Source organism: Scomber scombrus, chromosome 20 (assembly GCF_963691925.1).
Source record: "Scomber scombrus chromosome 20, fScoSco1.1, whole genome shotgun sequence".
Lineage (NCBI taxonomy): Eukaryota > Metazoa > Chordata > Actinopteri > Scombriformes > Scombridae > Scomber > Scomber scombrus.
The window spans coordinates 22,002,069-22,016,446 of NC_084989.1; the positions used below are offsets into that span (position 1 = coordinate 22,002,069).

Genomic DNA, 14,378 nt, shown 5'->3' on the forward strand with positions numbered 1-14,378 from the left:
TTGAAGGGAGGGAGGAAAGAAGGAAGGACGGAGGAAAGAATGAAGAAGGAAAGGGGGGAGGAAGGGAGGAAGAGGGAAGAAAGAAGGAAAGGAGGGAGGAAGGAAGGAAAGGAGGAAGAAGGAAAAAAAACATATTAATAACTGTTTTACTTGCTGTCAGGTACGTCTGCTCCCTGGACCGGACAGATCATCGTCACAGAGGAAGAACCTTCAGGTAGGAACTCACAGAAACACAGAAACACTTTGTTTCCTTTAAAAAATGTTTTACCGGATTTAATCTTTAATCTTTTTGACCACCAGAGGGCATCGTTCCCGGCAGACCTCTTGAACTGCAGGTCACAGAGGCAACCAAGAACTACGTGGTGCTCAGCTGGAAACCACCTGGAGAGAAAGTCCTGGAGGGAGTCATGTACTACGTGGAAAAGGTAAAATTACACCTCGTTCACATCATGTCATATTTTACACGTTACCCATTAAAGGAAAAATTCACTGTATTGACTCGTCAGAAAAAAAAGAGAAAAAAAGATTTGACATGAAATTGGATGACAAAAGAACATCTTACTAGGGGAGTTAAACTATAACCTTGATCACCTACATTTCAATTAAATGAGTCAAAGTAAGTCACAAATGGTGAGTTTGCATTGTGGAAACTGAGGACAATTCGCTTAGTAGTCAATATTCATATTGTAAGCTTGCATTATATCATAGTTTCAACTGACTGATTGTCCTAAATTGTCCAATACTACCAAAGTAAATGGACTATATAGCGCTTTTTTAGTCTTTTTGACAACTTGAAGTGCTTTTACACTACATGTGAGGAAGGAAGGAAGGGAGGAAGAAGGAAGGGAGGGAGGAAGGAAGGAAGGAAAGGAGGAAGAAGGAAGGAAGGGAGGGAGGGAGGAAGAAGTAAGGAAAGAAGGAAGAAGGAAAGGAGGGAGGAAGAAAGAAGGAAAGGAGGGCGGAAGGAAGGGAGGGAGGAAGAAGGAAGGAAGGGAGGGAGGAAGAAGGAAGGAAAGGAGGAAGAAGGAAGCAAGGAAGGAAGGGAGGGAGGAAGAAAGAAGGAAAGGAGGGAGGAAGGAAGGGAGGAAGAAGGGAGGGAGTAAATGGACTGTATAGTGCTTTTCTAGTCTTTTTGACAACTCGAAGCGCTTTTACACTACATGTCAAATTCACCCAAATTCACACACATTCATACACTGATGGCAGTGGCTACCATGCAGGGTGCCATCAGAAGCAATTAAGGGTTAAGTATCTTGCCCAAGGACACATCAATATGTGGAAGGGAGGATTTTGGGATTGAACTACATATCTTTTGATTAGTGGACGACCTGCTCTACGTCCTGAGCCACAGCCGCCCCCCCAAAGTAATACTTATACAGAGTAATGTCACAATGTAGTTTATATATTACAACTTAAAATGTCTTCAAAGTAATGAATGGGACACAATGCATTAGTCAACAACAAGGTTTTATTGCTTTGGAGAATGACAGGACTGCACCACACCACACCTAAGAGAAAAAACCTTACTGCACGTTCTCGTAAATCTCTCGTACATGTAATTTAAGAATGAATCTGACTGTTATTTTTCTCTCTTTCTCTTTGTCAGTGTGTGTCCGGCACAGACAGCTGGCAGAGGGTGAACACAGAGATCCCGGTCAGATCTCCTCGTTTCGCTCTGTTCGATCTCGCCGAGGGGAAATCCTACAGCTTCCGCGTCCGATGCTGCAACTCTGCCGGCGTCGGCGAGCCCTCCGACCCCACCGAGACCACCACAGTCGGCGACAAGCTCGGTCAGAAAACACACAATCACACACACAATCATACACATACTATGCAGCAATAATGACCTATAAAATGTCAAATATTCTCATCCACAGATACCCCATCTGCCCCAAGCAAAGTTATCCCCACTAGAAACACGGACACATCAGTGGTGGTGTCTTGGCAGGCGTCTCATGATGCCAAAGAGCTGGTGGGATACTACATTGAGTCCAGTATTGTGGGCAGCAACGCCTGGGTGCCGTGCAACAACAAACCCGTAAAAGCTACCAGGTAAAAAAAAAAACCCCACTGAAGATTATAGAAGCTCATAAACTAAACTATCACATATTAAAACTGTCTTTGTAGGTTCATCTGCCACGGACTGATGACAGGAGAGACCTGCGTGTTCAGGGTGAGAGCCGTTAACGCTGCGGGACTCAGCCAGTTCTCTGAGGAGTCTGAGCCGGTTGAGGTGAAAGCTGCGATTGGTGAGTAAGAAACGGAGAGTTCATATCCGAATACAAAGAGGTTAGGTAGAGGTCAGAGGTCGCTTAGAGTTAGAGATTATTGTGTTGTTTTTATATTTATATTTATAGGTAAATAAAGTTAAAGATCGCTGTGAAGAAATCCCTTTTATAATGTTTTTTAAAAAAGCAGCAGTTGGTGTTTTAGGAGGCATTTCTGAGTCCATTTTGTTGTAAGTGTATATTTTTTAAATTTACATTAATTATTTTATCAACACAGACAACATTAAGTTGAGATATACTGTTTATTATATTTTGCAGGAATATTTCAAGTTTATTATATTTATATAGCACTTTAAAAAGCAAACAGACTTCAGTGCTTCAAAGCAGGCATATGAATACAAATACAAGCATAAAAGGCTCAAAATTTAAAAAATAACAACATTTAAGCACGAATTTAAAACCCAAAGAAATTAGATAACAAATAAAACAGATTAAACACAATTAAAAGCCAGAGAATAAAAGTGATTCTTTAGATGCATCTTACTTAGATTTTGCCTGTTTTCCATTATGTTAAAAGTAGAGCCCGATCAATATATCGGTTAGCCAATATTATCAGCCGATATTGACCTTATCACAGATATATCGGTAAAGGTGAATATGTTGTACGATATGTGCCGATATTTTTTTTCAACTTATATATGCAGCATTTTATGTAAATGTGACACTTTTTTTAAATTCAAGTTTAATATATGCATGTTTTTTCCCCTGCTTTTTTAAAATTCAGTTTTGTTAATTAAATTATTATAATTAATTATTTCGTCAGCAGACCATGCAGAATATAATGCAGGCAGGACAAAATTATCTTCTTTTTTTTAATGAATGGAAAGTTTAAGATAAGATAAAACTTTATTAGGCCCACAATGGGGAAGTTTACAGCGTTACAGCAGCAAAGTTTAGCATAATATTACAATCAAAACATCTCATCATAACTCATAGGTGAAATAAAAAAGAGATGCATTTTCTGGAGAAATGTACTCTTGGAAATGTGCGTAAATAGTCCTTGAGACGTTTTTGAGGAAATATTTGACTAAAAAGATGACATTTCAACACAAAATGACTCTTGGAATGCACTGAACAGCACAAACTGATGACTATTTAAGTGCTTTATCTCAGGATGGGATTTTCTTGTCATATAAAATCTGCCATTTTTTTCCTGGTATTTTATTTTTATATTGAGAGTTACGTCTGTTCTCTTGAGACATGTCTTCAGCATCTGCACCCCCACACTTTCTCCACCATGGTTCCACCCTGTTACCCTCCACCCTGTCCAGCCACATCTACCCCCCCACCACACACCTCCACCCACCTGCTCTTCCTCCTCCTCCTCCTCCTCCTCTTCCTCCTCCCTGCTCAGCCTGAGGCGGGTCAGGGTCAGGACTTGTAGACTTCCTCTAAATTTGGGTCAGTTTGATCCAATTCAGCGGTCGTTACAAACCAGCCCCGGTATCACACATCACCCCCCCCCCCCCCCACCCCACCACCACCACCTATCCTGGGCACAAGACGTGTCGGCAACCCCCACATGGTGCTAAAGGTACCAACACACAGACCACCCCCCCCCCCCCCCCCCCCCCCCCCACCGGTACCTTTAAAACTGGACTGAGTCTCTCACCTTCTTTCTTAGCTACTAACCTCGCAGTGGTATTGGTCTGTTAAAGGCTCAGTTACAAATAAGGGTCGGCAAGATGAGTAATTCAAAAATATCTTAAAATTTGTCTTAAAAGCAGCATCAGGTTTTTACCATTTTTTTTTGGTGTAACCACAAAGAATGATAAATATTTTATCCACCTACAGTGTATTTAAGTGGACTTATACTAATACAAAAAAACATTTTAAGTGATGTTTAAAGGAGTAATATGACAATTTAAGAAATACGCTCATTTGCTTTCTTGCCAAGAGTTAGACGAGAAGATTGATACGTTTCTCATGTTACAGTAAAAATGAAGCTACGGCAAGCGGCTGGTGACAAAAGTGAGTCTAAAAATGACGAATTGTGGTTAATCAGAGTATTTCTTGCAGTCTTATTGTCACTGTTAGATTGTCAGGTTTCTAGTCTCTTTCCTTTGCTATGATAAGGATGATAAGGATTTTATTGTCATTCTATAAAAAGAAATACTAGTAATAAAAGTAATAAAATAATAAAAATCTACACAATAAAACATAATAAGTCCATAAATTAATAAGTAAATGCAATAAAGAGATAAAGCAATATAATAAATAAAGATTAGCAGCAGAATCACAGATATTAGAGTGGTATCAATCTTCTGTGTAAGAATGTAACCATGGCAACAAAGTGAATTAACGTATTCACCAATATTTTAAAGCTAGTTTAACTATTGTTTTAAATAGAAACAGACCAATACTACTGCTATCATTTATCAGAAATGATGTTTGTCTGTTTCTTGCTCCCTAAAACCACTCGGCATTATTAACTAAAACGCACACAGCTTTGTTCTGAGCAGCATGCTCTGTTTACCCTTATGAAACACACTTAGTAACAATGCCAATGTGTTTCTTTACAATCTCATCAAACTTCTTCTGTGTTGAATATATATCCAGATTGAGTGAATCTCTACTTATAAAGAACTTTATTTATTTCACATACCATCTTTTATGAGTGTTGGGAAGGTTACTATGGAGATGTAATAGGTTACAGATTACTAGTTACTGTATTTAAAATGTAATAAGTTATGTAACTATTTCAATGACTTCATCAAAGTAATGTAACTTATTACATTTAATTACTTTTCTAATTTAATTTTCTAACCAATGTTTTCAGCTGTTAGGGTAAATGTTCCCTCCATCTGTCCTTCCTTCCTTCCTTCTTTCCTTCCTTCCTTCCTATTTTCCTTCTTTCCTTTCTTCCTTCCTACCTTCCTTCCTTCCTCCCTTCTTCCCTTCCTCCCTTCCTTCCTTCCTTCTTTCCTTCCTTTCTTTCTTCCTTCCTTCCTTCCCTTGTATCTTCCTTCCTTCTTTCCTCCCTTCCTTCTTTCCTTCCTTCCTTCCCCCCTCCCTTCCTTCCTTCCTCCCTTTCTTTCTTCCTCCTTTCCTTCCTATTATCCTACCTACCTTCCTTCCTTCCTTCCTCCCTTCCTTTCTTCCTTCCTTCCTCCCTTCCTTTCTTCCTTCCTACCTTCTTTCCTCCCTTCCTTCCTCCCTCCCTTCCTTTCTTCCTTCCTTCCTTCCTTCCTTCCTTCCTTCCTTCCTTCCTTCCTTCCTTCCTTTTTTCCTCCCTTCCTTCCTCCCTCCCTGCCTCCCTTCTGTCCTTCCTTCCTTCCTCTGTTCCTTCTTCCCTTCCTTCCTTCCTTCCTTCCTTCCTTCCTTCCTTTCTTACTCCCTTCCTTTCTTCCTTCCTCATTTTCTTTCTTCCTTCCTTCCTATTTTAAAATCTGCAGCAGATAAAGCTCAAAGTGTTTGATATTAAGACAAAACTGAAAAACTGAACACAGAAACAGCATTTCAAATCATATGAATTAGATTATAACATTTATTTCATCTTTTCAAGTGAAATCTTAGAGGTAATGAAATCCGTTGGCATCGTTACTAGAGCGTTTTTTTCATGAACGGTTGGTGCAAAGCCTTTCACACGCCTGCATGCTTTCATAATCCCAAATATATAACGCCTGCTCGCCTCCTCACATGGATGTCACTCGTTGGTCATCTTGTCTTCATTTCTCACACCAGAGTCAGATGAAGACATTTTTATTGAATTTAAAGACTGATGTATTTCTGTCTCTGTCTGTGACTTTTTGTGACTGTATCTTCCTTCCTCCCTTTCTTTCCTCCTTCCTTCCTATTTTCCTTCCTTCCTTCCTTCCTTCCTTCCTTCCTTCCTTTCTTTCTTCCTTCCTTCCTATTTTCCTTCCTTCCTTCCTTCCTTTCTTCCTCCCTTCCTTCCTCCCTTTCTTCCTTCCTTCCTTCCTTCCTCCCTTCCTTCCTTCCTTCCTTGCTTCCTCCCTTCCTTCCTTTCTTACTCCCTTCCTTCCCTCCTTCCTTCCTTCCTATTTTCCTTCCTTCCTTCCTTTCTTCTTCCCTTCCTTCCTTCATTCCTTCCTTCCTTCCTTCCTTCCTTCTTTCCTTCCTTCCTACCTTTCTAACCCTTTCTTCCTCTTTTCCTTCCTTCCTTCCTTCCTATTTTCCTTCCTTCCTTTCTTCGTCCCTCCCTTCCTTCCTTTCTTCCTCCTTTCCTTCCTTCCTATTTTCCTTCCTTCCTTTCTTCCTTCCTACTTTTCTTTCTTCCTCTTTTCCTTCCCTCCTTCCTTCCTTCCTATTTTCCTTCCTTTCTTCTTCCCTCCCTTCTTTCCTTCCTTCCTTCCTTCCTTCCTTCCTACCTTTCTTTCTTCCTCCTTTCCTTCCTTCCTTCCTTCCTTCCTATTTTCCTTCCTTCCTTTCTTCTTCCCCCTTTTTGTGACTGTATGTATGTTTTGTTTTTTTAATGCCTGTTTTTAAAAAAAGCCTTTTTTGCTCTTCTCTGCTAACTCCTGTAGGGGGCGGCATCCCTCATGGTGTGTTGCCGCCGGAGACGGGGCCGGGGGGTAACGCGGGCCGACTAACTGAGCACAGGCCACGCTGGACGGGCGCGCATGAAACTGTCCAGTCTCCCCCTGACACTATGCAAAAGCGCAAAGCTCAGGCTGACACTAAAGCCAGGGAGGGGGCCAGGGCCGCTAGCTCAGGCCTTGCAGACCCCACGGAGAGTAGAAACAAGGGGGGGAAGAGAGGCTCCGTGTCCTGGGCCCCCGACCTGGCAAAAGACTCGGTGTCAGGCTCAGTTTCTGACTCACTTACTGACATAGTTACTGCTGCAGCACACTTAGACCCGGTCAGTGTTTCTGCGGTTCAGGATCAGGCTGTAGAGGCAGCCGCTGAGCCTGAGGCCGGGCAGGCGCGTAAGTTCACGTTAGATACTTCTGCTAATCGGAAGACAGCGAGGCCGAGGAGAGAGTCGGAAGGTGAGCAGCAACCGGTGTGAGATGGACAAACACAAAAAAAACCTCAAAACATCATATAAAAAAACATCATTTCCATTATCACCACCTATGATCCATGTTTAGATTTAACCCTCCTGTTGTCCTCGAGTCAAGGAAGGAAGGGAGGAAGAAGGAAGGAAAGGAGGGAGGAAGAAGGAAAGAAAGAAAGGAGGGAGGGAGGAAGGAAGGAAGGAAGGAAGGCAAGGAGGAAAGAAGGAAGGAAGGAAGGTAGGAGGGAGGGAGGAAAGAAGGAGGGAGGGAGGGAAGGAGAAAGGAAAAGAGGAAGGAAGGAAAGAAGGACAGAGGAATGGAGGAAGGAAAGAAAGGAAGGAGGGAGGAAGGAAGGAAGGAGGGAAGGAAAGAAAGAGAGGAGGGAGGGAGGAAGGAAAGAAGGAAGGAAGGAAGGAAAGAAGGGAGGATAGAAGGGAGGGAGGAAAGGAAAGAAGGAAGGACGGAGGAAAGAAGCAAGAAGGAAAGGGGGGAGGAAGGAAGGACAGAAGGAAGGAAGAAAGGGGGATGGAGGAAGGAAAGAAGGAAGGGAGGAAAGAGAGAGGAAGGAAAGAAAGAGAGAAGGAGGGAGGGAGGAAGGACAGAAGGAAGGAAGGGAGGAAAGAAGGAACGGTCATAAACAGACGGGGTCAATTTGACCCGAGAGAACGACACAAAGGTTAAAATGAAAGCATTGAGTCGCGTTTCTACCACATGAACTTTCTCCAGGTGCTAAGAACCTTTTGAGGAACTTAAGGCCGTTTCCACTGCAGGAACTTCAGGGTAATTTTACGGGGGGCCGTGACCGTTGGTGCGTGTGTCTCCATAGCAGGAACCGCTCTCCCTGAACTTTTACAGGGCGAAACGAGTCCCTGCCTCGGGTTTATGTACTCCATGCGGCCCTGAAAAATCCCTGGGTGGGGCTTGAGGTTGACTCGGTGCTGAAGTGCCAAAATAATGAATTACGTGACGATCGAATTTTGTTGCAGAATGATTACGTCACCTCCAGAGTCCGGTGGGTCCCATCGAGGTCCTACTTGGCAATGGAGGCACAATGGCTGAGATGACGTTCCTGTAAAGTTCCCGCCTCCTAAATTTGACCTGGGGGAGTACTTTCCAAAAGTACAGGGTCGGGGGTTTGCAGGGATAGCCGTCGCTGATTGGTCAAATACACACGATAAGGCTGCTTCAACTCATGTACCGCTTCATTCATAAAACAAGAAATACTTTAGTATTAATTTAGGAGTAGTTTAGGACAAAGGGAGGAAATTTAACGTTTAAAAGTAAAGTTAGGCACTTCAAGACTCTTTTAACCCTCCTGTTGTCCTCGAGTCAAGGAAGGAAGGGAGGAAGAAGGAATGATGGAAGGGAGGAAAAAGGAAGGAAATGATGAAGGAAGGGAGGGAGGAAGAAGGAATGAAGGTAGGAAGATGGAAGGATGGAAGGGAGGAAGAAGGAAGGAAAGGAGGAAGAATGAAGGGAGGGAGGAAGGAAAGGAGGGAGGAAGGAAAGGAGGGAGGAAGGAGTAAGGGAGGGAGGAAGAAGGAAGGGAGGGAGGAAGGAAGAAGGAAGGAAAGGATGAAGAAGGAAGGAAGGGAGGGAGGAAGAAGGAAGGAAGGGAGGAAGATGGAAGGGAGGAAGGAAAGGAGGGAGGAAGAAGGAAGGAAAGGATGAAGAAGGAAGGAAGGGATGAAGAAGGAAGGGAAGGAGGGAGGAAAGGAGGGAGGGAGGAAGGAAGGGAGGACGGGAGAACGACATGAAGGTTAAAGACTGTGGTCAGTGGTCAAGCGAGCGTAGAGAGTGAATGAAGAGAGGGAGCGGCAGTAGAGAGAACAGAGCCGTGAATGAGAGAAATAAAACCCTAAAGTAGAATTAAATAACCATCAAACACTCAACAGATGTTAAACAATGGAGACAGATGATCTTGGCTTCTTTTTAATTTCCCTCCTCTGCTTTTCTCCTTTTCATTTATTCAGTACATCCGACTTATGCAGCAGTAAATACAAAAAAACAGGAACAAATCTGTGTTGTAGTTTCCTCGTGTGTTAGTACAGCGTCTCTAAATAATCTGATATGTACGATCTACCAGGTTCCTCAGATGTGATGGAAACATTAGTACCAAAGTTTAGTCCTCTGGGTTCAAAGTACCTGGATCTGCTGGTGGAAACGAGGCTTTGGTGACGCTTTCTCTTACAGGTTCTTTAATTTAAAGCCATTTTCAGAAAAGAATAAATAACAGGTATTTAACACTTAAATTTGAGGATATTGTACAGAGACGATGGTGAAGTTTAGTGCAAATTATAAGAAGAATAGAACTGGACAAAAAGTGTTTTAGTTGATTATTGTCCACTCATTATATTGGGTTATTAAGTAATTGGTCATTTGCAATAATTCTTAATAAATTTGATAGAAATTACTTTATTTGTAGTTTTATGTGTTAAATGATATATTAGTATATTAAGTTGTCTGATAAACACTTTCAACTATTTTAGTAACACTTTATTTTACAGATATTTGTGTTTTTTTTATATAATTACCTTAAGGCAGCGGCTGTAATTCTTATGATATTTATTTAAAAGCGTTATATAATTTAGTAGTTTATGAGAAATACACTATTATATATAGAAATAATGTAATCTGCTAATATATTATTCATAATATATTGTTTGTCAGTTAAAGAGTTGTTAGGATGATCAATTATTGTGGTTATCTACTTTATCAAAAATCAGATTTATTAAGAATTTGTGCAAATTAACAATAATGAATGGATACTTAACAACTAAACCAACACAAAACTTTTTATTTTTCTCCATTTTATAAATAATTTGTACCAAATAGCACCATTCCTTTGGTAAAACGTCCTAAAATTAACCATTAAATACCTACAAATTACAGTAAAAGTCAGAAAATTTGTATAAAATGAAGAAAGTACAATGAACAAAATATTCTATGCTGACTTTATCATAATAAAAGAAGGATTTCCCTTTTTTATATCAGCTCTACAAGGTTCAACTTTCACACTCACAGGTTTTTTTACTTAAAAATATTATATATATATATTAAATGAACAGTAGGTGAATTTCTCTGCTGGTGTTCTTCTTGTGAAGGTAAGTCATTATAAAGCTCAAGATTTAACTCAACACAGTCACGCTTAGATGTTTTACGCTGGGCACCACTTTCACATAACCTCTCCTCACCCGAGGTTTGGTGTCAGTCACCTGGCACCTTCGGGTGGGGGGGGGGATCCTGCCAACACTCAGAGTACCAACCGCACTTTAACACACACACTCAGAAGTATGTCACGGCAAAGCAGGAGCCAGATAATTGCTCGCTGTACTTTGAGAAGTGGGTCATCCAGCCAACACAGGACACTTTGTGACTTGAGACCTTTTTAGAAGCAGACTGTGTGCTTCTCCTCTCGGACACTTTGACCAGACCCCCCCCCCCCCCTTCCCCCCCATGACCCACCACGACCCCCTCAGTAGACGAGGATATCAAGTTCACCCAACTATTTGTGTTTGACATCCTTATTTATTATCGCCATGTTACATGATCCTGCTTTTTGATCCACTGTCAGTCCTTCGACCAAGTCTCAGAAATCACAGTGTCCTCCTTTGTTGGGATAATTTTTAATTTTTTAGCACAAATAATTGTTTTGAAACTTAAGATTCAAGATTCAAGACTTCCTTAATTTTCATTTTCATTATGCACTTCCATATGTAAGAAAATGAAATATTGTTTCCCCTGTAAAAGACATGAAAAAAAGAAAAAATAGTGCATAAAATTAATTGGCCTGGTTAAAAGTCATGATTTAAAATACTCATAATTAAAAGGATGTTCATAAAGCATGCAAACTTAATAATGAATAATATAAGGGAACAGAGAGAGATGGGAAGATTGATACCAATTGAATATGAAGCCAATTAATTTAGCTTAGCATTAAGACTGGAAGCAAACATCCTGCATGTTATATCGAATTTGTTTAATCTGCTCTAAATTTTAAGCAAAAAACCAAGTTGTATTTTTATAAAGCGATGTTTGCTGGACAATTTATTTCTCCCGATTGGTTCCCAGTCAACATCATAGTGATTACAAGACTTTTTAAGCCTTTATTAGTTGGTAAAATGATAGAAAACAAAGGAGAGAGATGCAGCAAAGGTTCCTAAGCAACTGGGACGCCCCAAGAAAAACATGTTTTTAATACTGTGACTTTTGGACAGATTAAACAAACAAAGCTACAGCAATACATTTAGGGAGTTGTAGAGATGCTGGTAAGTAGATTTTATATCTTTGGACTTGTTTCCAGTCTTGCTAAGATGCTAAGATAGTGCTTTGAGATAACTTTTGTTGTGATTTGGTGCTAGATAAATAAAAACAGATTGATTTGATAAGCTATCTGACTCCTGGCTATAGCTTCATATTGAAAGGATAGATCTAACTCAAGTGTATTTCCCCGAATCTCTAATATGATGGGTTCTTGTCTTTACACTTATATACACAATCCAGTGGTGACAGAGGTTTCCAGTAATGGAGCACTGAAGCTCGACAGCATCTTCAAAGCTGCAATAAATTTGTGACATGCAATTTTTTACAAGAATTTCATAAAAAGGAGGATTATGGGGCTCATGGAAACTATCACCTCATTGTTGGAGCTTCAGTTTCCCATTACATCACCAATCCCCCCCCCGAGGGAACTATGGTGTTAATTTGAGTTTTCTGTCATCTCAGCCTCTCCTACTCCACCCTATGGCATCAGTGTGCTGGAGTGCGTTCGTGACGCCATGACGCTGGCCTGGAAACAGCCAACCTTCATCGGCGGCGCTGACATCACCGGATACTTCGTGGATTACCGTGAGGTCATCGATGGCGTGCCGGGGAAGTGGCACGAGGCCAACATCAAGTCTGTCAGTGACAGGGCCTACAGGGTGAGTAGATACTGATACAGAACACAAAGGGGGTTCAAATTGAGTGTTTTTATCACCAATTTTGTCCTCATGTGACTCCTCGTGTGTCCAGGTGACCGACCTGAAGGAGAACAAGAAGTATCAGTTCCAGGTGCGAGCAGCCAACATGGCAGGTGTCGGCATCCCGTCGCTGCCCAGTGACACCTTCCTGTGTGAGGAGTGGACCATCGCCGTGCCAGGTGCAGTTAAAACGACCTGTTGAACTCACAGCAAACCCCTTTATTTTAATAGAAAACACACACAAAGTAATTTAATACTGATGTGACAGTTACAGTCAGAGGTGAGGCAAAGTCTCAGGTCCAAATCTTTGAGTTTTTAAGCCCTTAACGCAGCTTTTCGTGATTGGCCGCTGTCATATTTGTTTAAATCCTGAAAGTAGATCCATCGCTGAACACTTTTATATGAAGTGAGTTTTAATATTTTTGTCTCAGAGAGCGTATCGTGTTATTAAAAATCAAAAGGCTGAAGTCCAAGCGAAGTGAAGACAGTGGTATTAAAATTCATATCCCAGTTCCAGCTTTTTTATTGGGTTTTTATTTGATTTGATTTCATTCCTGACTAGAGACCGATTAAATAAGACACTCATGACAATGACATAGGAGCTTAGTGATGTTTAAGCAGTGGTGGACGTGGACGACATATTCAGATGCTTAACTTCAGTAAAAGTACCGAACCAAGCACCAAAGTCCTGCATGAAAAATCCTACTTAAGTAAAAGTACTGCAGTATTATGAGTGATGTAGTATGCAGTATTACAGTTAAAGTACTGCGGTATTATGAGCGATGTAGTATGCAGTATTACAGTAAAAGTACTGCAGTATTATGAGTGATGTAGTATGCAGTATTACAGTAAAAGTACTGCAGTATTATGAGCGATGTAGTATGCAGTATTACAGTAAAAGTACTGCAGTATTATGAGCGATGTAGTATGCAGTATTACAGTAAAAGTACTGCAGTATTATGAGCGATGTAGTATGCAGTATTACAGTAAAAGTACTGCAGTATCATGAGTGATGTAGTATGCAGTATTACAGTAAAAGTACTGCAGTATTATGAGCGATGTAGTATGCAGTATTACAGTAAAAGTACTGCAGTATTATGAGCGATGTAGTATGCAGTATTACAGTAAAAGTACTGCAGTATTATGAGCGATGTAGTATGTAGTATTACAGTAAAAGTACTGCAGTATTATGAGTGATGTAGTATGCAGTATTATGAGTGATGTAGTATGCAGTATTACAGTAAAAGTACTGCGGTATTATGAGCGATGTAGTATGCAGTATTACAGTAAAAGTACTGCAGTATTATGAGCGATGTAGTATGCAGTATTACAGTAAAAGTACTGCAGTATTATGAGTGATGTAGTATGCAGTATTACAGTAAAAGTACTGCAGTATTATGAGTGATGTAGTATGTAGTATTACAGTAAAAGTACTGCAGTATTATGAGTGATGTAGTATGCAGTATTATGAGTGATGTAGTATGCAGTATTACAGTAAAAGTACTGCGGTATTATGAGCGATGTAGTATGCAGTATTACAGTAAAAGTACTGCAGTATTATGAGCGATGTAGTATGCAGTATTACAGTAAAAGTACTGCAGTATTATGAGTGATGTAGTATGCAGTATTACAGTAAAAGTACTGCAGTATTATGAGTGATGTAGTATGCAGTATTACAGTAAAAGTACTGCAGTATTATGAGCGATGTAGTATGTAGTATTACAGTAAAAGTACTGCAGTATTATGAGTGATGTAGTATGCAGTATTATGAGTGATGTAGTATGCAGTATTACAGTAAAAGTACTGCGGTATTATGAGCGATGTAGTATGCAGTATTACAGTAAAAGTACTGCAGTATTATGAGCGATGTAGTATGCAGTATTACAGTAAAAGTACTGCAGTATTATGAGTGATGTAGTATGCAGTATTACAGTAAAAGTACTGCAGTATTATGAGTGATGTAGTATGCAGTATTACAGTAAAAGTAGTGGTTTGGTCCCTCTGACTGATATATTATTATTATGACATCATTAGATTATTAATAGTGAAGCATCAGTGTTAGAGCAGCATGTTACTGTTGTAGCTGCTGGAGGTGGAGCTAGTTTACACTACTTTATATACAGTTAGCTAGTTTAGTCCAGTGGTTCCCAACCTAGGGGTGGGGCCCC

The 14,378-nt window shown here is 40.5% G+C and overlaps 1 protein-coding gene across 1 annotated transcript in view; it reads left to right on the forward strand.

Moving 5' to 3' along the window:
* Positions 1–14,378, forward strand: part of myom1b (myomesin 1b) — a 46,470-nt gene that overhangs the window by 18,938 nt on the left and 13,154 nt on the right. Inside the window, exons 12-18 of the mRNA XM_062441804.1 lie at positions 161–214; positions 301–425; positions 1,607–1,790; positions 1,878–2,052; positions 2,128–2,249; positions 11,975–12,171; positions 12,263–12,389. Of these exons, the coding sequence (XP_062297788.1) occupies positions 161–214; positions 301–425; positions 1,607–1,790; positions 1,878–2,052; positions 2,128–2,249; positions 11,975–12,171; positions 12,263–12,389 (984 nt within the window). The remainder of the gene's footprint in view (positions 1–160; positions 215–300; positions 426–1,606; positions 1,791–1,877; positions 2,053–2,127; positions 2,250–11,974; positions 12,172–12,262; positions 12,390–14,378) is intronic.